Genomic DNA, 23946 nt, shown 5'->3' on the forward strand with positions numbered 1-23946 from the left:
GGGGGGTTGGGGTTACCGGGATGTGTGCTTGAGTGTTTGTGAGTGTATTTGTCTGTGTTGGGCTTCCTCCGGTCGGGTCTCAGAGGCACCCTTCTGTCCTAATGGTGCACGTTTTAACTTACACTGAATCTCTGTTTTTGTGATGAAGCCTGTCACTGGGACCTATGGAGGCTGTTGTTGTATATGTTTTACCTTGTTCCACTTTGTTGGTGGTGTTTGTTAATTAAAATGCAAAACTTAAATAAATACTTTAAAAAAAAAAAAAGTACCAGAAGGCTTGAGACTTTTAAAAATAAATGTTTTTTTTTTCTTAAGTACCCCTTTAAGTTTATTTGGTTGAAAGATGCTTAGATGAATTATTAGATAGGAGAGTCAGGATCTGCAGACTGACCTGTCAGAGAACATGTTTATTGAAATGAGCATAGAAGCTTGTTTTATATTTTAAGATATTAAAGCTACAAAAGACAATCTGTTCCAAATTTTTCAACTAAACCAATTGTCAACATGTATTATTAAATAAAATCCATACAATGAAATAAAAAAGGTCTGCAACAGTGTCTACAGTTTTAACTGTTAATTAGTAAAGAGATTAGAATCATGGGTTGCTAAATATGGGGTTAAGTTGTTGAGTTACTCTGATGAAAGTTGTTCTTCTGCTTAGCTCCTTTAGCTTGGCAGCTCCTACATAGGTGCAGGTAGATCGAATTCCTCCAAGTACATCTTTAATTGTATCTTCCACATTACCTCTGAAAGGGACCTCCACAGTTTTTCCCTCAGAAGCTCTAAAAAAAGGGCAAAAAGCAGATTCAGGTTACAACTGTTAGGCTAAGTTTCCACTTGGTTTTTTTTCTGGCAGTTTTTGGATATTTGCCACTGCAGTCTTTGAGCCAAAGCCAGAAATGTATTCAAAAGGAATGGGGAATATAATGGAAGGACTTACACTTCTCTTCCACTTCTGACTTTGGCTCAAAAATTTCAGTGGCAGTTTTCCAAAAACTACCAGAGAAAAAAAGTGGAAACTTAGCCTTACACTTACATATGCACACCAAGCTGTGAGGATCTTGAGTAGGAACACAGTAAAGAATGAATGTCATCATAACTACCTATATTCTGCCACACCACCAGCATGCTTCTTCATGGCTGTCTCTGAACTCATGCCATAGAATAATTTATACTTCTTCCCATTCTTCTCAATGACTTCACCTCCACATTCAGTGTGTCCTGACAACATACCCCCCAGCATTACAAAGTCAGCTCCAGCTCCTAAAACAAAAATGCATGGACATTTTATTACACTGAAGTTAGTCTTTAAGGACTTTGCACAATTTTGGGACAAAACTTGCACAACAACAGAATAACCATAAATGTTTTTTTCTACATTTCTTAATTCATAGTCACATTACTGTGAACTTGCCTTTACATAACACATATGATCACCTTTGTACAACATTAAGGGTCCGTTCACATTAAGACAATTCAGTAAAATTGCGCCAATCAAAATGGTTTGGAATTGTCACTTATGGCCCCGTTCACACTACGGAATTCTCGTTTTTTCCTCCTCCCCTTCAAAAAATCATAACTCTTTTATATTTTCATCCATAGACTAGTATGAGGGCTTGTTTTTTGCGCGACCAGTTGTCCATTGTAATGCCATCACTCACTTTACCATAAAATGTATGGCGCAACCAAAAAAAATACTATTTGTGTGGAGAAATGAAAAAGAAAACCGCAATTTTGCAAATTTTGGAAGGTTTCGTTTTCACGCCGTACAATGTATGGTAAAAATCACATGTGTTCTATATTCTTTGGGTCAATACGATTAAAATGATACCCATGATAACATACTTTTCTATTACTGTTGCTGTAAAAAAAAATCGCAAACTTTTTAACCAAATTAGTACATTTAAAATCCCCCTATTTTGAAGACCTATAACTTTTTCATTTTTCCGTATAAGCGGCGGTATGAAGGCTCATTTTTTGTGCCGTGATCTGTACTTTTTATTGATACCATATTTGCTTATATAAAACTTTTAATACATTTTTGATAAAAAATTTTTGGAATAAAATGTTATAAAAAAGCAGCTATTTTGGACTTTTTTTTTTATGTTCACGCCGTTCACCGTACGGTATCATTAATATTTTATTTTAATAGTTGGGATATTTACGCACGCGGCGATACCAAATATGTATATAAAATATTTTTTTGACACTTTTTGGGGGTGAAATAGGGAAAATGGGACAATTTACGTTTTTATTGGGGAGGGGGTTTTTCTAATTTTTTTTACTTTTATTTTTACACTTTAATAGTCCCTATAGGGAACTATTTATAGCAATAATTCAATTGCTAATGCTGTTCAGTGCTATGTATAGAACATAGCACTGATCAGTATTATCGGTCATCTTCTGCAATGGTCTGCTCGATCGCAGACCAGAGCAGAAGACCTGTGGTAGGCAACGGAGGCAGGTGAGGGGCCCTTGTCTGCTGTTCTGGATGATCGGATCGCCGCGGCAGCGCTGCGGGCGATCCGGTCATCCATTTTAGTGACCGCGATTCTGCAGATGCCGTGATCTGTATTGATCACGGCATCTAAGGGGTTAATGGCGAACATCCACGCGATCGCGGATGTCAGCCATTACCGGCGGGTCCCTGGCTGCTATCAGCAGCCGGGACCTGCCGCGCATGACCCGAGCATCGCTCCGATGCTCACGGTTATGTATAGGACATAAATTTACATCCTTGTGCGTTAAGTACCAGCTCACAGGACGTACATTTATGTCCTGCATCGTTAAGGGGTTAATCCTTAAAGGGCATTTAAGGCAATCTATCAGCAGGTTAGAGCACCCTAACCTGCTGGTACAGACTTATAGGGCATGTCACACTGATCATGATGTTACCTTCTTTCGGATGTGCCATTTTTTCTGTAAAATGGAGTTTTATAATCATGTAAATTAAAACCTTTAACTTTAGTTTAACCTTCTGCAGTGATGTAACTTGAAGGCCACTGTGAAATCTCTCTCGCAGTGACTACATTTTGCCTTCAGAATGGCCTTTAGGTTGCATCACTGCAGAGGGGTATTGCTGTCTAACATAAATGGAACAAAAAGACTCCAGCTGGCAAAAGAGAGCACAAATTGGACCAATAAGCAATGACAAAACATTGCCTGGTCAGATGAATCCAGATTTAATTTGCACCATGTTAATGGGAGGGTCAGGATTTGGTTCAAGCAGCATAAATTAATGAACCATTCCTCTAAGGTGTCACCAATTCAAACTGATGGAGGTGACATAATGGTGCGGGGAAAGTTTTCTTGGTGCACTCTGGGACCTCTGATACCTATTGATGGAGTTCTGAATAGTAAGGCTCACCAGAGCAATTGTGGCTGACCAATTTCATCCTTTCATGAAACATGTTTACATTACAGCAGGAGCACCCTTTCAGCAGGACAACGAACTAAGCCACAAGGGTCGTAAAGTCATGGATTGGTTTCAGGAACATGACATCAATTTTCCTCGCTCCCCTGGTTTTTACAGTCCCCAAATCTTAATCCAATAGAGCATCTTTGGCATTAGGTAGAATGGGTTGTTAAGAAAGTGTGTCTGGACCTCTTTTTAATTTGTCCTCAAGAGCCAATATTACTGCAATACGATTTTAAAATTTCAAATTCACGCTAGAGCAATAATACAACACTTATATGAAATCATAAATTGGCCATTCAGTGTACGTTGGGGCCATTTATTCTGGTACAGATCTAATCTTAACCTCTTAGCGACATTGGGCATACATGTATGGCATGGCCGCCTGATACTTGGCACACCATGTCATATATGTATGTCATGCAGTGCATTATTGCGTCTATGAAGAGAGCGCAAGAGCTGCACTCACTACATAGACCAGGGCCCGGACGTCATGATTTCTGGAGCAGAAGAAGAGTGCTGTTGGGGACCGGAGTAGGACACCTGAGGCACCACCGGAGCGCAGAAGGTAAGTGAAAGTTTGTTTTCTATAAACTTTTGAGGGCCAAAGTTTTTAAAAATCCCCCTCCCGCTGGATAACCTCTTTAACCACAAGGAACTAGGAAGAGAAGCGCACCGTGGACTGCAGCGGGACAAAGGAGACACTGGGGGAGAAGCTGAAGGTAAGCAAATGTTAATTTTTTATACCTCACAGAACGGTAAATTTGATTTAAAAAAAAAACTAAAACTATTTCGGAGTACTACTTTATAACATTATCCTGTACAGTAAACGGCATAAACAAAAAAACAAACAAAAAAAAAAACAGAACTGCAGATTTATGGTCACATCATTTTTCAGAAAACAATTATTAAAAAGAGATCAAAAAGTCCAAACTTTTAATTTTATTGAATCCACCCCCAATAATTTTTGTTTCACCATACATTTTATGATAAAATAAAAAGTGTCATTGGAAATGCAAGTAGCCCCCAAGCCCCCTCTTGAACTTTTCTGTGCTGACAAAGCATGCAAACGCAATGTTGTACTTATTGTATGCCCCAAAAATGAACCATTATGTTTAATAGCATAATAGTATGATGTCCGCCATGTTATGCATGTTTTAAATATGCATAAGTGGGGTTCATGTTTGTAAATTCTCACTGAAGAATAGAGCCATATTCTCTAGACGACACTACTACAATTCAGCCAAGGTAAAGGGGGGGGGGGGGGGGGGGGTTGAGATAAGAAACTGTGAAATAATTATGTCTTATCCGAATGAATATTAGTTCTTTATACATATGAGGTAATCAGTAGGACATATGATATTGTCATATAGTGTTAAGTAATGTAAAGGACATCAGTATATATATCTATTATCTTGTATATGATTCTTACTAGGAGTATTGCCAAGTGCTTGCATTCCTAAGACATGGTGGGAAGGTAATAGTGTCTCAAGTATAGACTTTAATAATGAGACCTTGTCCTAAGCTGTGCTAGTCTTGTGAATGTTATTCTGACTAACAATTGATTACCCATTTGACTAGACAGAGAGAGAGAGAGAGAGAGAGATTCACACGTCTGTGTGAAAGAGACCTCCATGGTATCCTTATCATTTCTATAAATTTGTGAGAAGTGTCTAACTGATAACTATGTCTGGAGATCCACCATAGTTGATTATTTAGAAGTGTCAAACTTCATCCATACTTCTAATTTAGGGTCCCATACGTCATGTGTGGAATGTGGGTTTGAAACCAACTTTGGACAGTTAACCCTCACTGGTAATGATGCTGATTGCTTATGCAATGGCACCCCCTAGTGTATGGGTATTTGACATTACACCCACAGGAAAGGCATTATGGGTGATATGCATAATGCATTCTGGCTATTATAGTGATGTCATAGTCATTACCATATGTACACGCCCAACCTACATTCATAGGGGAATTCCAATTTAGGAGGGTGTGTCTAACTAATGAAAAAGTCCGTTAAACCAGATGTTAGGGGGACTAGGAAAATACACAAAGAAGAGACCTGGGGACACCTAGAGCTAGAGAAAAGATTCATACAAAGATTAAGAAGTCTGTCACTGAAAGAGGTCCACAAGATGGAAGCCATGAAAGCCATGATATCATAGATCCCAGCAAGCCGGATTGATCACACGCTACAGACTATGGCTACCCATGATGATGCGATTATGGACCATTCAGCTTTCCTAGGAACGGAAACGAGATTCTTACTTGGACTTGGTAAGAGACACAAAAATGGTATTCCATTTAATTAATACTAATTTGGATAATGTGGATGGAATTATACCATTTAGATTGGCGAATAAACTAATTAAATAAAATAATTAATTATCTCCATATTGAGATTATAGTCTTAGGATGTTCTGTATTATAGATTCTAACTGCAGAAGAGTCTATTTTCAAGATCTATAAGAAAGCATTGAACGATTGCTTATAGATGTTGATAGAACGCCTATACTCACCAGCCCAAGTGTTATAAGTAAATTCCCACACAGGGAAAATATAGTCTAGCGAGGTCATATATCTCTGCTATCAGTCAGTCAACTAACAAGCATTTAATGTTTACTAACATATCTAATTGATAATAATTTGCATATATCATTGTGTTTGTTACTCATTTATGTTTATAACCAATAAATCTGCATACTTTTATAATACCTGTGTATTATTGCATATTGCAAAACTACATCCTTAAGTGTTAATGTCATCCCGTAATAAAAAAGAACTTGTTGATATCTTAGGAAATAGTCAGACTCAGACTCACTAGCGCTGGTGTGCACTCCTCCTGAGCCGTTCGGACCAGCCGCAGGAGCGCGCGCCAGTGCTCCACTGACAGCCTGCGCTGACCTCGTCTGTGTGAGTGCCTGCCGGCACCCACAATCAATCTCTACTAATATTGCAGTGACGGAGCAAACTTTCAGTAAGGATTGTAACTATAATTCTGTTATTACAGGTGAAAAGACTGTTTAAATACCATCTGAAGCAGACTCTGATTTGCCTTATGAACAAACTACGTTAATATATACAGATTTTGGCCGGATTATGCAATCTTTGATACGTGCTACCTATTTTATACCCAGCAGTGCGTCTATTGCTTAGTGTATTGTTTAAGTTAATTATTTTATCAGTTTTCCTCCCACAAGGGCCCTGTGAGAGGACACTACATTTATATATTGTATGTTTAATATTTTAATAAAACAATTTTTATATGTTATTGAAGCACAGTCTCTGAAATAATTCTTGTCATGCACCAGTAAATTCAGGAACTGACCTTGAGGTTTGGGTATTTCTTTTGCAATTAAAGCTGTATATCAGCAGGCGTTATAGAAAGTCTATGGCTACATGCACAATTATACAGGGAGGGTTGAGAATCCTTAAAAGAGTGTCATATTAAGAAAACCCCTGTTCATATAAGCTGTTTGGGAACATAGTGTGGGAGATTTATCAAAACCTGTCCAGGGGAAAAGTTGCTGAGTTGCCCATTGCAAACAATCAGATTACTTCTTTCATTTAAAAAAAAGGCCTCTGAGAAAGGAAAGAAGCGATCTGATTGGTTGCTATGGGCAACTCAGCAACTTTTCCTCTGGACAGGTTTTGATAAATCTCCCCCATAGACATCACAAAGGGGACACCATTCTATGAGCCAGAACACTCTGGCGTACTTGAATCCAACTGGCTGCTGCATGAAAAATGTCTAGCTAAACAAGGCTTTTCTTTACAGAATCAATTTATTTTTTCCAGGGCCTTATTTACTTTGCTGCAGCAATGACGTGCCAGTATAGCAGTCAACACTGCAGCCAATCATTGGTACTACAGAGGCCATTGATTGCTTACATGGGTTTTTAGGCATGCCATGTAAACAAAGCACAGTGGGGAGGACTAGAGTGGTAATGGTAGATAGAACTGGTGAGTATAGCTGCTTTCATTTTTATTCTGTTTGTCATTCCCCACAATTTCCAGTGGTGAATAACTCGGAAAAAAACCTTAAACCATCCACCAAGGCAAAGTCATACACATATAGCTGGTAAATTTAAGAAGGGATGTAAAGTTGAGTATGTATTAGCAGCTATTTATTAAAATATTACTTTGCTTAGATTTAGAAACTTACCAAAAGCTTTGGCCACATCACCTGGACAAGTACAACCCCCATCCTGAAACCAGAAAATATTAAGCTTTTTGTGATTCTGTACAGCTTCTTGCCTAACTGCATTGTCAACATTGGTATATATATATATATATATATATATATATATACACACACACACACACACATTTGTTGCAGAATCTTGTAATACCTTTTTTATTGGACTAACAGTATTGTGTAAAGACAAGCTTTCGGGGATCCTCCCTTTATCAAGTCAAAAGCATTTCTGAGCACATAAGAAAACACACAGGTTACATTGCACAAAATATGCAAGGGTTGTAAGATGTTACCAGTGTGTTTTCTTCTTATGTGCTCAGAAATGCTTTTGACTTGATAAAGGCAGGGCTCCCAAAAGCTTGTCTTTACAAAATACTGTTCGTTAAATAAAATAAAAAAAGGTATTACAAGATTCTGAAACATTCTATGATTTTACATCCGCATCACTGGACTAATATGGCTACTCCAAACTACTATATATATATATATATATATATATATATATATATATATACATACACACACACACACAATGGGGCAAAAAAGTATTTAGTCAGCCAGCCATTGTGCAAGTTTCCCACTTAAAAAGATGAGAGAGGCCTCTATAATTTTCATCATAGGTATACCTTCAAATATGAGAGACATAATGAGAAAAAAAAAATCCCATTGTCTGGTTTTTAAAGAATTTATTTGCAAATTGTGGTGGAAAATAAGTATTTGGTCACCTACAAACAAGCAAGATTTCTGGCTCTGACAGACCTGTAACTTCTTCTTTAACTCTGTCCTCCACTTGTTACCTGTATTAATGGCACCTGTTTGAATTTGTTATCAGTATTAAAGACACCTGTCCACAACCTCAAACATACAAAAGAGAACAGGGCGCCCCTGGATGGAACCTGATGGATGAGCTAGTGGAGATCCCAATCAAAACGCACTCACCTGTGCGAGTTGTGCAAATGGAGGCACAACACTCAATGCGCTTGATCAGGAATCCTGTGATAGCGGCTGCTGCGGCTCCCAGCGTCCAGGTGCAAATATAGGTAAAAGGAGATCCAAGAAAGGGAGATGAATAGCGCTGCCACAAGAAATATGTATAAGGTAACGACGAAATGCCTGACGAAAAAGCCGGAGCGGCTTTGAAACGCGTTGCTTGGATCCCGTGTGTGCAATAAATTTACCTTATACATACTTCTTGTGGCAGCGCAATTCCTCTCCCTTTCTTGGATCTCCTTTTATCTACAACCTCAAACATTCACACTCCAAACTCCACTATGGCCAAGACCAAAAAGCTGTCGAAGGACACCACAAGCAAAATGTAGACCTGCACCAGGCTGGGAAGACTGAATCTGCAATAGGCAAGCTGCTTGGTGTGAAGAAATCAACTGTAGGAGCAATTATTAGACAATGGAAGACATACAAGGCCACTGATAATCTCCCTCGATCTGGGGCTCAACGCAAGGTCTCACCCCGTGGTGGTAAAATGATCACAAGAACGGCGAGCAAAAATCCCTGAACCTAGTGAATGACCTGCAGAGAGCTGGGACCAAAGTAACAAAGGCTACCATCAGTAACACTACGCCGCCAGGGACTCAAATCATGCAGTGTCAGACGTGTTCCCCTGCTTAAGCCAGTACATGTCCGGGCACGTCTGAAGTTTGCTAGAGAGCATTTGGATGATCCAGAAGAGTATTGGGAGAATGTCATATGGTCAGATTAAACCAAAGTAGAATTTTTTGGTAAAAACTCAACTCATCGTGTTTGGAGAAGAAAGAATTCTGAGTTGCATCCAAAGAACACTATATCTACTGTAAAGCATGGGGGTGGAAACATCATGCTTTGGGGCTGTTTTTCTGCTAAGGGACCAGGACGATTGATCCTTGTAAAAGGAAAGAATGATTGGGGCCATGTATAGTGAGATTTTGAGTGAAAACCTCCTTCCATCAGCAAGGGCATTGAACATGAAATGTTGCTAGGTCTTTCAGCATGACAATGATCCCAAACACCCCGCCCGGGCAACGAAGGAGTGGCTTCGTAAGAAGCATTTCAAGGTCCTGGAGTGGCCTAGCCAGTTTCCAGATCTGAACCCCATAGAAAACCTTTGGAGGGAGTTGAAAGTCTGTGTTGCCCAGCAATAGCCCCAAAACATCACTGCTCTAGAGGAGATCTGCATGGAGAAATGGGCCAAAATACCAGCAACAGTGTGTGAAAACCTTGTGAAGACTTTCAGTAAACGTTTGACCTCTATAATTGCCAACAAAGGGTATATAACAAAGAATTGAGATGAACTTTTTTGTTACTGACCATATACTATTTTCCACCATAATTTGCAAATAAATTCTTTAAAAATCAGACAATGTGATTTTATGGATTTGTTTTTTTTCTCATTATGTCTCTCATAGTTGAGGTATACCTATGATGAAAATTACAGGCCTCTCTCATCTTTTTACGTGTGAAAACTTGCACAATTGGTGGCTGACTAAATACTTTTTTGCCCCACTGTATGTATGTATGTATATATATATATATATATATATATATATGTGTATATATATAAATATATATATATATATATATATATATATATATATATATATACATACATATAAATGTTCAAACACATGCATATGAACTCTCACCGATATAATATGGCCGTTCAGTCCATGTGCTGCATCTGCACACTCAATCACAGCACTCAGTTGTGGATATCCAACTCCTGTCTTCTTCCGGGTTGTGCACACAGAACCTAATTGAAGTTGTAAGAAATGTGAAAGACTAAATCACCATTGGGTTAACATAGTAAGAGACAAAGTTTATGTCTTATAAAATAATCCCTGTCCATACATCATATTATGGAAAATGGAAATCATAGAGAGGGGTCCTATGCTCGGCTATTTACTTGTGTACAATGCATAACTCCAATGACAACAGCCAATTGCCAGGAGACCTGTGGCCATCACCTTCATGAGACAACCCCTTCGATGCTCAGAAGTGAAAAATAACACAAGTTTCTATAGAAACTTAGCCATTTCCCTTTGAGGGTTAGTGAACTAATCCCATAGCAGTGTATTTTACATTGTAACAGTAAGTTTGCATGGACACAAAATAGGTACCGGCATGTCACCTTTACATAACAGTCTGTCTCAAAAATGTTATGCTGCTTAGAGGGTCTAAAGAGGATTTCCAATGAATATTACATCTACTGCTAAATCAGTTGATAAAGCAGTACAGTTATTTTTGTCTACATTATGTATATTTACCATCACTTGTCCTTCAGCAACATTTGTTTTATTTCAGATAAGGGCCGGTTCACACAACATTTGTAGTGCACGGGAACTGGATACGGCTGGGGGGAGTGAAAACCGGGGGGCTCTTGTATCCCAGCCACACCCGGCCCGTATTTCAATGAGCCGACCGGAGTCAAACGCTAAGTCCGGTCAGAAAACCGTATACGAGACAAAAATTAGCCGACCGGAGTCAGCGTTTGACTCTGGTCGGCTCATTGAAATGAATGGGTGTGGAAATTTAATCAAAAAACTACTTGTCCACGGGACTAAAATGGAGCAAAATCTACTTGTCCCTCATGACAATCCACCTGTCTGGCCAATTTTCACTTTTACACTCTCGTTTTTTTCCTCCTTGCCCTATAATAGCCATAACTAACTACTATAATTTTTATATACTACTTTTAATTTTTCCATAACATATGCTCCGAAACAAAAAAATATATTGGTGAAATGAAATTGAAATAGTAAAAGATAATTTTGCAAATTTGATGGTTTTCTTTTATACGCCATTTACCTTCTGGTTGAGATAACATGTTATTTTGATACTTTAGGCCGGCCTGATTACAGCAATACCAGATTTGTATAGTTTCCTTCCTGTTTTACTAATTAAAAAAAAAAATCTGAACTTTTTTGAAAATTTTTGAATTGCCATTTTCTGACCCTTGTAGCTTTGCTTTTTTTTTTTACTTCACATACGAGGCTGTATGAGGGCTCATTTTTTTGTGCCATAATTTGTTTTTTGTATCAGTACCATTTTGGTTTGGTTTATTTTTATTATGTTTACATGTTTTTATATAGGAAAAGGGGGTGATTTGAACTTTTAATATGGAAGGGGTTAATGTGTGTCTTTTAAACTTTTATAACATTTTTATTTTTTTACACTTTATTAGTCCCTTAGGGGACTTATAGGAGGAATCATTAGATTCCTCATACAGATCAATAGAGTTCTATTGAACTCCATTGATCTTTGTACTCTGCAATCCATTGATAGAACCTAGTAGTCCAGCCAGGCTCTATCAATGACAGAGCCACGGACCTAAGGGAAGCAGAGGTAAGACTTCTGGTTACCTCTATAGCGGATCGCCCGCCCCGCGATTGTGCTGCGGGGGGGGGGGGGGGGGGGGGCGATCCAACCCACTAACCCACCAGGGAGCATTCACATGTCCCTTTAGACCCCGCTGTCAGCTTTGACAGCAGCGATCTAAAGGATTAATAGCCAGCCACGGCGATTGGGATTGCTGCATGCTGGCTATTAGCGGCGGCCCCCAGCTACTGAAATCAGACGAGGGCTGCAGAGTGTGGAGCGAGCACGAGTCCTGAGCTCGCTCCATACACCCTGAGCGCCGCCGTGCTTGTCGGAGCTTTCAGGTCCGGCCCTGCTTGTCCGAAGCAGGGCTAAGGAGAAAAATGCACCTGCCTGTCGCTCGAAACTGCATGTTCCGGGCGTCAGGCGATAGGAATTCCATATCCGTTATTATTCTAATTTGGATCAAATGTGGCTCAAATCTTCTAGCATCTAATGGTTATAACAGGATGTCAGAATCGGACTTCCTATGGACTACAGGATTACATCATTACCCACCAAATCCCTCCTACTTGCTCCCAGATCTCTTCCCACCCCTACTAGATCCATCTGATATCGCTATGGGATCAGGATATATAGTAATTATGCACCTCCCCTAAGGCTGTGTTCCCACATTGTGTTTCTTGCTGCTTTTTTTTTCCTGTGACTTTACCCAAATCATGGGGATATTGTCTTTTTTTTTTTTTTTAATCTGATGTGGGAAAATCACTGCAAAAACAGCCAAAATGCTGTTATATTGTATGAAAAAATTAAGTAGAAATTCAACATGTGAACATAGGCAAAAGTAGTAAAATTTTCATAAAACACCTTGTGATTATAGGGCAAATCACTTTGGCAATATTTCTTTAAAAATGCACTTTACGTAAAAAAAAAAAACGCATCAGAACTGTGCAGTGTGAACTGACACTAACCCACTTGGTTGGTCTAATAAGTTCACCTAGGTGATCTTTAGCACTAGAAGCCCGATAAGATGACTAGCTGCAAAAATCAAGCGCCCCTGTCAAAGCTAAAGGATTTATGGGAAATGTAGGCTGCATTACAAGACCCACATCATTGTGCATTTGTAATGGAGTCTATCCAATGCCTGCCACATCAGCTAAAAGAGGTAAGCAAAAAGCATACACAAAAAGCTCTACATTATTCTCTAATAGCCTATGCTTTAAGGGTATATTTACATGTACAGTATCCTGCACATATTTGATGTGCAGGATTTTATGCTGCAGATTTTAATGTAAACTGAATGACTGAACATAGCATCAAATCTGCAGGTTTAAATCCTGCACATCAAATATGTGCAGCAATTTGGTAAAAATATTTATCTTTTAGGTAGATATTGCATTTTTGCTGTTTTGTTACAGGGACAATTTTTTTTTGTAGAAGTCACAACATATCCATATTAGTTGTCACCTTGGATAAGCTTCTGAATTTACAACACACTAATAGGAAGCCCTCTTTAAATTGCAAAGGAATGTCTTCCTAGAAAGTGCATGAGAACGAATTATGTTTTTATTTTTATTTTTTTATATGACAGTACAGTATAAAGTCAAATACATACATGACCATGAATCTTTACATATATATGCAATCTAGGACTTGGGATTAGCACATTTTCTCAACCAAATGTTAAAAAGGGACACCTGTGGGCAGTTTTAAAAAGTCACGATTTTTTTAATGTCCTTTTGGGTGACCTGATATTTGGCTGTATACAGTCATGGCCGTAAATGTTGGTCCCCCTCAAATTTTTCATTAAGTATTTCTCACAGAAAAGTATTGCCTTAACACATGCTTTGCTATACACGTTTATTCCCCTAGTGTGTATTGGAACTAAACAAAAAAAGGGAAGAAAACAAGCAAATTGGACATATTGTCACAATCTCCAAAAATGGGCTGGGCAAAATAACTGGCACCCTTAGCTTAATATTTGGTTGCACACCGTTGCACACCCTTTGGAAAAATAACTAAAATCAGTCGCTTCCTATAACCATCAATAAGTTTCTTACACCTCTCAGCCGGAATGTTGGACCACTCTTCCTTTGCAAACTGCTCCAGCAATTTTAAGATCTCTTCACAGGTGTTCAATGGGATTTAGATCTGGACTCATTGCTGGCCACTTCAGAACTCTCCAGCGCTTTGTTGCCATCCATTTCTGGTTGCTTTTTGACATATGTTTGGGGTCATTGTCCTGCTGGAAAACCCAAGATCTCGGACGCAAACTCAGCTTTCTGACACTGGGCTGTACAGTGCGACCCAAAATCTGTTGGTAATCCTCAGATTTCATGATACCTTGCACACATTTAAGGCATCCAGTGCCAGAGGCAGCAAGACAATCCCAAAACAGCACTGAACCTCCATCATATTTCACTGTAGGTACTGTGTTCTTTTCTTTGTAGGCCTCATTCTACAATGATGTAGAATGATGTGCTTTACCAAAAAGCTCTATCTTGGTCTCATCTGTCCACAAGATGTTTTACCAGAAGGATTTTGGCTTACTCAAGTTCATTTTGGCAAAATGTAGTCTTGCTTTTTTATGTCTCTGTGTCAACAGTGGGGTCCTCCTGGGTCTCCTGCCATAGCGTTTCATTTTATTTAAATGTGGACGGATAGTTTGCGCTGACACTGATGCTCCCTGAGCCTGCAGGACAGCTTGAATATCTTTGGAACTTGTTTGGGGCTGCTTATCCACCATCCGGACTACCTTGCATTGACACCTTTCATCAATTTTTCTCTTCCGTCCTTGCCCAGGGAGATTAGCTACAGTGCCATGGTTTGCAAACTTCTTGATAATGTTGCGCACTGTGGACAAAGGCAAATCTAGATCTCTGGAGATGGACTTGTAACCTTGAGATTGTTGATATTTTTCAACAATTTTGGTTCTCAAGTCCTCGCACAGTTCTCTCCTCCTCTTTCTGTTGTCCATGATTAGTATGGCACACACAGACACACAAAGACAAAGTGAACTTGAACGGCCATGACTGTATCTGCAACAGTTGGGTGGGAGTGAACCAGGCCCAATTCACTCTACCTCTGTCTTATATTCACACCCTCTGAGCTTAGCATTCACACCCACCTGACTTTTCATAAACTTGATTTTTTTACACTGACCACAGTCCTCTTTAAGATTACCGAGTATGTCAGTGTACAAACAAAAACAGCATTTCAATGTATTCAGTCCCTTATAATGTTAATGGTAGCTATTCGGGAAGAAAGCAGTACTATTGTCCAAAGCAGGATATCAGGTAAGGTAAGTTATAAATTTCAATTTCATGTATGTGCCAAGAGCCCTGTTATTCCTCTCAGTACACCTTTGTCTTTATTTCTTGGAGCGTCAAGATCTTTTCTAGCCAGTGATTTCAATTTTTTACAGCATTATAAAATGAAGCAAACAGTACCTGGCCCTATTCCAACCTTGATTATATCTGCACCTGAAAGGATTAATTCTTCAACCATTTCTCCAGTTACAACATTCCCAGCCTGAAAACAGAAATCACATGTCAGTAAATGTAAAACTAGAAAAACATAGCCTCAATTCTCGATACCTTGTAAGGAATGACACTTTTGTTTAGAATAAAGATTTTCATATCATGCATAAAACAATGTGTTATACAGACTTGTACGTGTTTTACATTTTTGTAAGTAAAAAAAAATAATAAAACCTATTGAAACAGAAAAATAAACACTTGAGCTAAAGTTACACTGCGGAATGTCCACCCAGAAAATTTCTGGGCAGACATTATGCAAGACATGCTGGCGCTAGGACCACTCAGAAATGCGTAGTCTCCACAGAGAGCAATGCATTTATGAGTGGATTCTGCAAAAAGAATTGACCCGTCAATTATTTTTGCGGAGGCCGGAATTGGAATTTCTACGGGATTCTGCTCTGAAACTCCCCTGTGGAAATTCCGCCTATAGCCTTAGGGTGGACTCACACTGTGCATTTGTTTTCTTTTTTTTTTTTTTTTCCAATAATAAAGTTTATTAAAGATTTTAAAAATACAAAGTAGTAAATGTGCAAGTGACCAAGGGGCCAAAATATGTGGTGCACATGCGCCAAAAAGAAATAGACAGGTAGTATGGTAAACAAGTCATATTAGGAGCAGTAACACTAGTCTTTTAGGACTCCAACATGACAACAATAAACACTTAGGCATACACAGCAGACAATAAAATATCAGCACCTAGTCTGGCACAAGTATTCCTACAAGAAAAAGAGAAGAGCAAGAATAAATGAGAAAGGGAGAAGGCTCCCAGGTAGACCGGAAGGAAGACAGGAGGAGTTGGAAGGAGACAGAAAAACACAGGCAGAGAGAGAAAGAGAGAGACAATAAAGAGGACTAACCTTTCAGCACGGTGCACTGGCGAGAACCCCAACATCGGACAGACTGACATCATATGTAAGGGCACACGCTCAAGACATCAGTCAGTAGACATTTCTTGAGAGTTCAAGTGGAGAGTTCTGTATGTGTCAGAGGAGAGAAAGGATATCCACGGTCCCCATATGAGATAGTGTCTCTCCACTTGCCCTCTGGAGTCTGCCAGCAACTCCTCCATCCTATGTAGATGGGAGAGTTCCTGGAGCCAAGAAGTGAATGTGGGAGCAGAGGAAGATTTCCACAATCGGGGGATGACCGTACGAGCTGTGCATTTGTTTTCATTTAAGCCCCTTAGGACAGAGCCCATGTCATCCTTAAGGACCGTCAATTTTCATCTTTGCATTTTTCCTCCTTGCCCTTTAAGATACCTATTTTTTTTTTCTTCCATTCACAGAGCCATATGAGGGCTTGTTTTTTTGCGGGACCAATCGTACTTTGCAATTTTGCAAGTTTTGGGGGTTTCCTTTTTAAGAAGTGCACTTTATGGTAAAACTGACATGTGATATTTATTCAGTGGGTCAATACCATTAAAACAATACCCATGTTTACATGCTCTTCTATTATTGTACTACTTTAAATCAAACTTTTTTGACAAATATGTTACACAATTGAACAGATGTAAAAAATTGGTGGTGCTGGTTACAATGCAGTTTAATCTTTTTCCTATTGACTTTCATTACATAGGGAAAAAAAATAATTGCAACCTATCAGTTTTTTTGCTGTACACAATAGTGTAGTTGACTATGTAGTAGACAGAAACAAAAATGCAGTATGAACCTATCTTTATCAGTTACAGACATGCAACACCATAGTGTATGTCTTACCATGATTGTGTGCTTAGGGAACCTGGCTCTTACATCTTTCACATGCTGGACAAACTGTTCCGAATATCCATTAGCTACATCAAGGCAGATGTAACGGATCTGAGGGACAGCCATTAATACTTTCTCTAGTTGCTGAAAGTCAGATTGGCCTGTACCAGAGCTTATTGCCACATTCTATGGGACATTAAAAAAAAAGATATGGTAAGAAAATCAGACATGTAGACTACTGGAAGAAAATATTTAGGAATTCACACTGTTCTACATGAAATAAAAACTACAGAAAACTATTACTTACATCAAGACATTCTGGGGATGTGGCAGCAAATTCCTTCCACTCTTCAACTGAATAGTGTTTATGTATCGCTGTGAAGACAGAAAACTGAAAAGAAAACTATTATTAAGAATACTGATAAACATTTGTACTACTTTCAGACCTTTTATGACAAGGCACAAGCTGTGCCAGTCAACTGTAACCAGATATCTGAGGAATAGCGGTTGTTCTACACTTGGTTGCTCTGAATGTGACATCAGAAATTAAGCTGCTGCAGCATAACAACTCGTGGCTACCTCAAGTGAATCTAAATCACAAATGTACAAAATGATGTACCCTAAGTTTAATCACAATATGACCAACACTGTACAGGTTTAATAGTAAAGAATGTAATCATAACTGAGAAATAAATAACATTTCTTACACTCATGCTTTACCAAAATCATTATTTGTAACTATAAATAACGATATAGTACTACAATTGATACACAAAATATATTACTTTTTCATTGTAGACACTTCCTTACCTTGCAGAGGGCTCTTGCCATCTCAAAGGTGCCCACTGTGTCCATATTGGCAGCAATTATTGGAATTCCTTGATAACTCTGACCAGAATTCCTGAATGTAAAAGAACGAGAAAGTTCCACCTAGAAACAAAACGATAATAAGTTAAAGAATTACATAAAAAAAATACACCAATAAAATAATCACATAATATCAACATGTAGTAACTTCACCTTTGAGTTTCAGATGTGGACAGATGTGGAGCTTAATGCAACCTATCTATCTTAATATCAGTACAGATGTTTGGTTTGTCTGGTATATGTAAAACTGCTGTTATTGCAAAGTAAATATTGTTTTGCTGGGTATTAAAGAGTACCTGTCACTAAATAAACTTTTCTAAACTAACTCAGGCTATGTTACCTAAATACTCCTAACACTCCCCTGCCCTTAAAAATTTTTTAAGAGCTTTAAAAAGCTCTGTATCTTATCATTCCTCTTGCTCACATAGTGTGAGCTGCGAGCAGGAGGGTGTGCCCCAGTAGACGCTACATCACTGAAGCCTGCTGGGGGGACTGCTTCCACCTTCACTTGCACAGAGCCCTGCTTGTCCTCAGAGTACAGAGCCCTGCTTGTCCTCAGTGCACAGAGCCCTGCTTGTCCTCAGTGTACAGAGCCATTCTTGTCCTCAGTGTACAGAACCCTGCTTGTCCTCAGTGTACAGAGCCCTGCTTGTCCTCAGTGTACAGAGCCCTGCTTGTCCTTAGTGTACAGAGCCATTCTTGTCCTCAGTGCACAGAACACTGCTTGTCCTCAGTGCACAGAGCCCTGCTTGTCCTCAGTGTACAGAGCCATTCTTGTCCTCAGTGTACAGAACCCTGCTTGTCCTCAGTGTACAGAGCCCTGCTTGTCCTTAGTATACAGAGCCATTCTTGTCCTCAGTGTACAGAACCCTGCTTGTCCTCAGTGTACAGAACCCTGCTTGTCCTCAGTGTACAGAAACCTGCTTGTCCTCAGTGCACATAGCCCTGCTTGTCCTCAGTGTACAGAGCCCTGCTTGTCCTCACTGCACAGAGCCCTGCTTGTCTTCAGGGTACAGAGTCCTGTGGGGTATGCGAGTGAGCACAGCGCTCCTGCTTGTCTGATTGACAGCTCGTCACGTACTCAGCCAGCGCTCTGCGATTTCGGACTCACTGCCAGGCCGACGCGAGTCTGAAATCAATGCAAAAGCTTGCGGCCAGGGACTCCTAGGGAGACCCCTAGTGGCCAGATCAAAATGAAAATACACCTAAAAGGAAGCATTTTTTAAATAAAATCCTATTATTAGGAAGTTGTTCTATATACAATCAGCTATAACATATCAATTTTTTTTTTGATGAAAGGTACTCTTTAATTCGCAGCCCAAAAATTTTTGCAGCTTCTAATGGTGTTTGAACAAATTATGGTATTTTGGGGATGCTGAATCCAAAACTTCCATCAGTGTTGCCAATCTGGCTCTAGTTTTTGAGATCATCTCTTTTAATTGTTCACTCAACAAAATGTATTTAAAGGGATACTACGCCGCAAACATCTTATCCCCTATCCAAAGGATAGGGATAAGATGTTAGATCATGGGTGTTCTGCCGCTGGGGACCCCCACGATCTCCGTGGGCGCAGCGGCGTTGTAAAGAACGCACACCCCCTCCATTCCCTTCTATGGGAGGAGGAATGACGGCTACATCATAAGATGTTTGCGACGGAGTACTTTAGGAATATAAAAATTGTAACGGGCAACAAGTGTGGACTTGCTGTGCCACCTAACCAGTTTGACTTTGGACCACTCCTAAAGGCATTGTCTAGGTAGACCACTACTTTTCACTGTAGGGGGCTAGAAGGTCACTATCTCTGGGAGAGTTTCTGGTATAGGTGGTGGCTGGCTCAATGGGCCTAGAGATGCTGGTTCAAGAAGACATGCAGAAATGTGTGCAGGTACTGGCTAATGTCATGAATTAGCAAAAAACATGTGTGGTGAATGGGCAAACAGGTTAAGGCAGGGGCAGCACAGGTTTGTAGTAAATCAGGCTAAGGCTATGTTCACACTGAGTAAATCAAGAGTAATTCACGCCGAAAAAATTACGGGCGGAAAAAATAATTTTATTTTCGCGCAAAATTTGCGTGCAATTCGAATTGCGCGCGGAAATGGGGGAGAAAGAAGTCAAGGGTTTTTCAGCCCTTTCCGGTGAATTGCGCACGAATTCTGCGCAAAAACGATGTTGGGCGGAATTTTTTTACCATTGACTTCTATTGATTTCTACTAGCGGATTCTGCTTGAAGAATGAACATGCTCATTCTTCAAGCGGAATGGAATTCAGCGTCGGAATTCCGCTAGCAGAATTTCCGCAGTGTGAACAGGACAACAGAAATAACATTAAAGTCAATGGGCAGAGGAAATGTGCATTAATTTGGAGCGGAGAATTCAAGAGGAATTACTCTTGAATTACTCTGTGTGAACGAGCCCTAATGCCAAACACAGGAGAGGACAATGTGGTACAAAGGAAATGGCCAGCTCATAATACATAACACTAGCACAAAACACATTCACTGGAACACTAAGGAACCTTATTGCACACACAGCTTAGTGAGAGTGATGCTGCTTGATATAGGTGATGCTCAGTGGGGACTGGCTGGGGCCTAGTTTTGGGTGTGCATACTGGCCTTTTAAATTAAAATGGTAGCAGCAAGAAGAGGAGTAGCTGAGGCATGGAGAGATGTCTGCCAGGAGGTGAAGCACATAGCCAGGATGAACTGTAGGTGTTAAAAAAAGGTTGCAATGGTCCTGCAAATGCTCTGCTATCATAAGCACCAGTGATGTATTCAAACAGCATTTTTAAAATATAAATTTGGATTTTTGTCGTTCTTTTAGAGCAGTGTTTCCCAACCAGGTTGCCTCCAGCTGTTGCAAAACTACAACTCCCAGCATGCCCGAACAGTCTTTGGCTGTCCGGGCATGCTGGAAGTTGTAGTTTTGCAACAGCTGGAGGCACCCTGGTTGGAAAATATTGTTTTTTTAACCCCTTAAGGACACAGCCAATTTCCTTATTTCGAATTTTTGTTTTTTCCTCTTGGCCTTTTCGGAGACACAGGAGGGAATTTATCATGGTGTGTTTGATGTACATGTTTTGTTTTGTTTTTTAGCCCGTTTTTGTTTCAGTGTATTTCATGTGGCTGGGACTAATTTATTAACAGGTTGCCAATAGCAGTAGCATAGTGCCAAAAGGTAGTGTACTTGGGACCATGCTCTGTCCATTTCCTGGACGTATACGCTTGGAACAAAAAACATGGTTGACATGATGCCGATGAACAATCCAAAAGTGCCCTGAAAACGGGATGTAAATGGGGTCTAACATGGCACAGCACAGATCATTCTCATGTAATTATGTTCGTAGATACAGTATTTGCTGCATTCAGTGATGTTTAATGCAGCTTTAAGTACACAGAACACTGACTTAAATAGCAGTCTCTGTCTCCGGTCTAGTTGGAATGCAAAATATTAAAGGAAATCTGTCATCAGAATCACCCGCACTAAACCTGTTACACAGGCTTGTAGTGCTGGTGATCCTGATTAAAATGCTCCTTACCTGGTTAAAAATGGTTCAGCGCTTCTTAAGATATCTATATTTTTCGTTTTCTGTTATTCCCTGGCTTGGGACTCAGTGGGAGGTCTTATCATCTGGGACTCGGCCACACGTCATTCTAGCTGGGCGGAGCTGCCGCCTGGCTCATGAATATTCATGAACTTATCCTCCTGGTCTAATTCTTCTTTCTCGGTCTAAGTTCATGAATATTCATGAGCTGGGCGCCCACTCCGCCCAGCTAGAATGACGTGTGGCCGAGTCCCAGATGATAAGACCTCCCACTGAGTCCCAAGCCAGGGAATAACAGAAAACTAAAAATATAGATATCTTAAGAAGCGCTGAACCATTTTTAACCAGGTAAGGAGCGTTTTAATCAGGATCACCAGCACTACAAGCCTGTGTAACAGGTTTAGTGCAGGTGATTCTGATGACAGATTTCCTTTAAGTAAACCCCTACTCATTTTACAGGAGAAAAAAAGGTTTCCATGGAATCTTTGGATGCATGCAACAGGAGATTTTTGTACATGGGAACCACAGAATAAACACAGAAGTTCTCATGAGTTGGGGTTTTATAATTTTACAGGGAAAATGTTTGTTTTTACAACTCCTTTAAAGCATTAAGTCAAGATGTAAAAAAGTTTAGATTGCACCTGAGATACGCTGCGATCGCTGTTATAAGCTGGCAAAGTGTGCGTATCACTCCTGAGGGAAGGCTGGGGAGTGAAGACAGATCCGGTGCGATTTAAACTTTTGACATGTTTTGATGCAATGTCAAAAGTTTTTTTTTTAAATGACAGTACTGCTTTAAGGGCCCCTATGAATACATTTATTTATTCCCTTAAGACATTCAAGACCACTGATATTCTCCCTCGATTTGGGGCTACATGCAAGCTCTTACCCCGTGGTGTCAAAATGATCACAAGAACGTTGAGCAAAAATCCCAGAACCACATGGGGGGATCTAGTGAATGACCTGCAGAGAACTGGGACCAAAGTAACAAAGGCTACCATCAGTAACACACTACGCCACCAGGGACTCAAATCATGCAGTGCCAGACATGTCCCCCTGCTTAAGCCAGTACATGTCCGGGCTAGGGATCGATCGACTATCAGTTTGGCCGATATTCACTATTTTGGACATTATCGGTATCGGCAATTACCATGCCGATATGCCGATAATGCCACGCCACCCCCCCCCCCCCCCCGCCCCGCCGGCCAGAGACCGTCGCCTTTGCCACATTGTCTCCCCCATCCCCGGTTTTATAATTTCCTGTTCCCGGGGTCCGCGCTACTTTTGGCTCCTGCGGCCTCCTGCGCTATTGCTGTGCACTTCGCAATGACGAGTGACGTCTTCAACGCGACGTCACCATCAGTGCGCACAGTGACAGCTCAGGACGCCGCCAGAGCCAGAAGTAGCGCGGACCCCGGGAACAGACAATTATAAAACCGGCGATGGGGAAGGCGATTATAAAACCGGTGATGGGGAAGGCAATGGGGCAGCGGCGGTGGTTGGACTAGGGAGGACCCCACGACAGGCAGGGGGAGAGAAGCAGGTGGCGGCGGTGGTCTCTGGCCCCACAAGAGCCGATATAGTTCATTGATTTAAAGCCCCTGCTTTAAATCATTGATCTGCAGCGGCTTCTGCGGGGCCGGGGGGGGGGGGGGGGGGGGGCGGCAATAGCCGATAACTTATACCGGAATATTGATATAAGTTATCGGCTATCATCCTCAAAGTTCACTGATTATCGGTATCGGCCCTAAAAAATCAATATCGGTCAATCCCTAGTCCGGGCCTGTCTGAAGTTTGCTAGAGAGCATTTGGATGATACAGAAGAGGACTGGGAGAATGTCATCTGGTCAGATGAAACCAAAGTAGAACGTTTTGGTAAAAACTCAACACGTCTTGTTTGGAGAAGAAAGAATGCTGAGTTGCATCCGAAGAACACCATACCTACTGTGACGCATGGGGGTGGAAACATCATGCTTTGGGGCTGTTTTTCTGCTAAGGGACCTGGACGACTGATCCGTGTAAAGGAAAGAATGAATGGGGCCATGTATCGAGGTGAGTGAAAACCTCCTTCCATCAGCAAAGGCATTGAAGATGAAACGTGGCTGGGTCTTTCAGCATGACAATAATCCCAAACACACCGCCTGGGCAATGAAGGAGTGGCTTCATAAGAAGCATTTCAAGGTCCTGGAGTGGCCTAGCCAGTCTCCAGATCTCAACCCCATAGAAAACTTTTGGAGGGAGTTGAAAGTCTGTGTTGCCCAGCGACAGCCCCAAAACATCACTGCTCTAGAGGAGATCTACATGGAGGAATGGGCCAAAATACCAGAACAGTGTGTGAAAACCTACAGAAAACATTTGACCTCTGTCATT

General features: G+C 40.5%; 1 protein-coding gene across 1 annotated transcript in view; it reads right to left on the reverse strand.

The window, feature by feature from the left end:
• Positions 1-299: 299 nt before the first annotated feature.
• Positions 300-23946, reverse strand: part of GMPR2 (guanosine monophosphate reductase 2) — a 34178-nt gene continuing 10531 nt past the window's right edge. Inside the window, exons 3-10 of the mRNA XM_056525764.1 lie at positions 17980-18099; positions 17477-17560; positions 17182-17355; positions 15377-15458; positions 10256-10362; positions 7587-7629; positions 1104-1263; positions 300-782 (exon numbers count right to left, since the gene is read on the reverse strand). Of these exons, the coding sequence (XP_056381739.1) occupies positions 596-782; positions 1104-1263; positions 7587-7629; positions 10256-10362; positions 15377-15458; positions 17182-17355; positions 17477-17560; positions 17980-18099 (957 nt within the window). The 3' untranslated portion in view covers positions 300-595. The remainder of the gene's footprint in view (positions 783-1103; positions 1264-7586; positions 7630-10255; positions 10363-15376; positions 15459-17181; positions 17356-17476; positions 17561-17979; positions 18100-23946) is intronic.

The sequence above is a fragment of the Hyla sarda genome, chromosome 1 (genome assembly GCF_029499605.1).
Source record: "Hyla sarda isolate aHylSar1 chromosome 1, aHylSar1.hap1, whole genome shotgun sequence".
Taxonomy (NCBI): Eukaryota; Metazoa; Chordata; class Amphibia; order Anura; family Hylidae; genus Hyla; species Hyla sarda.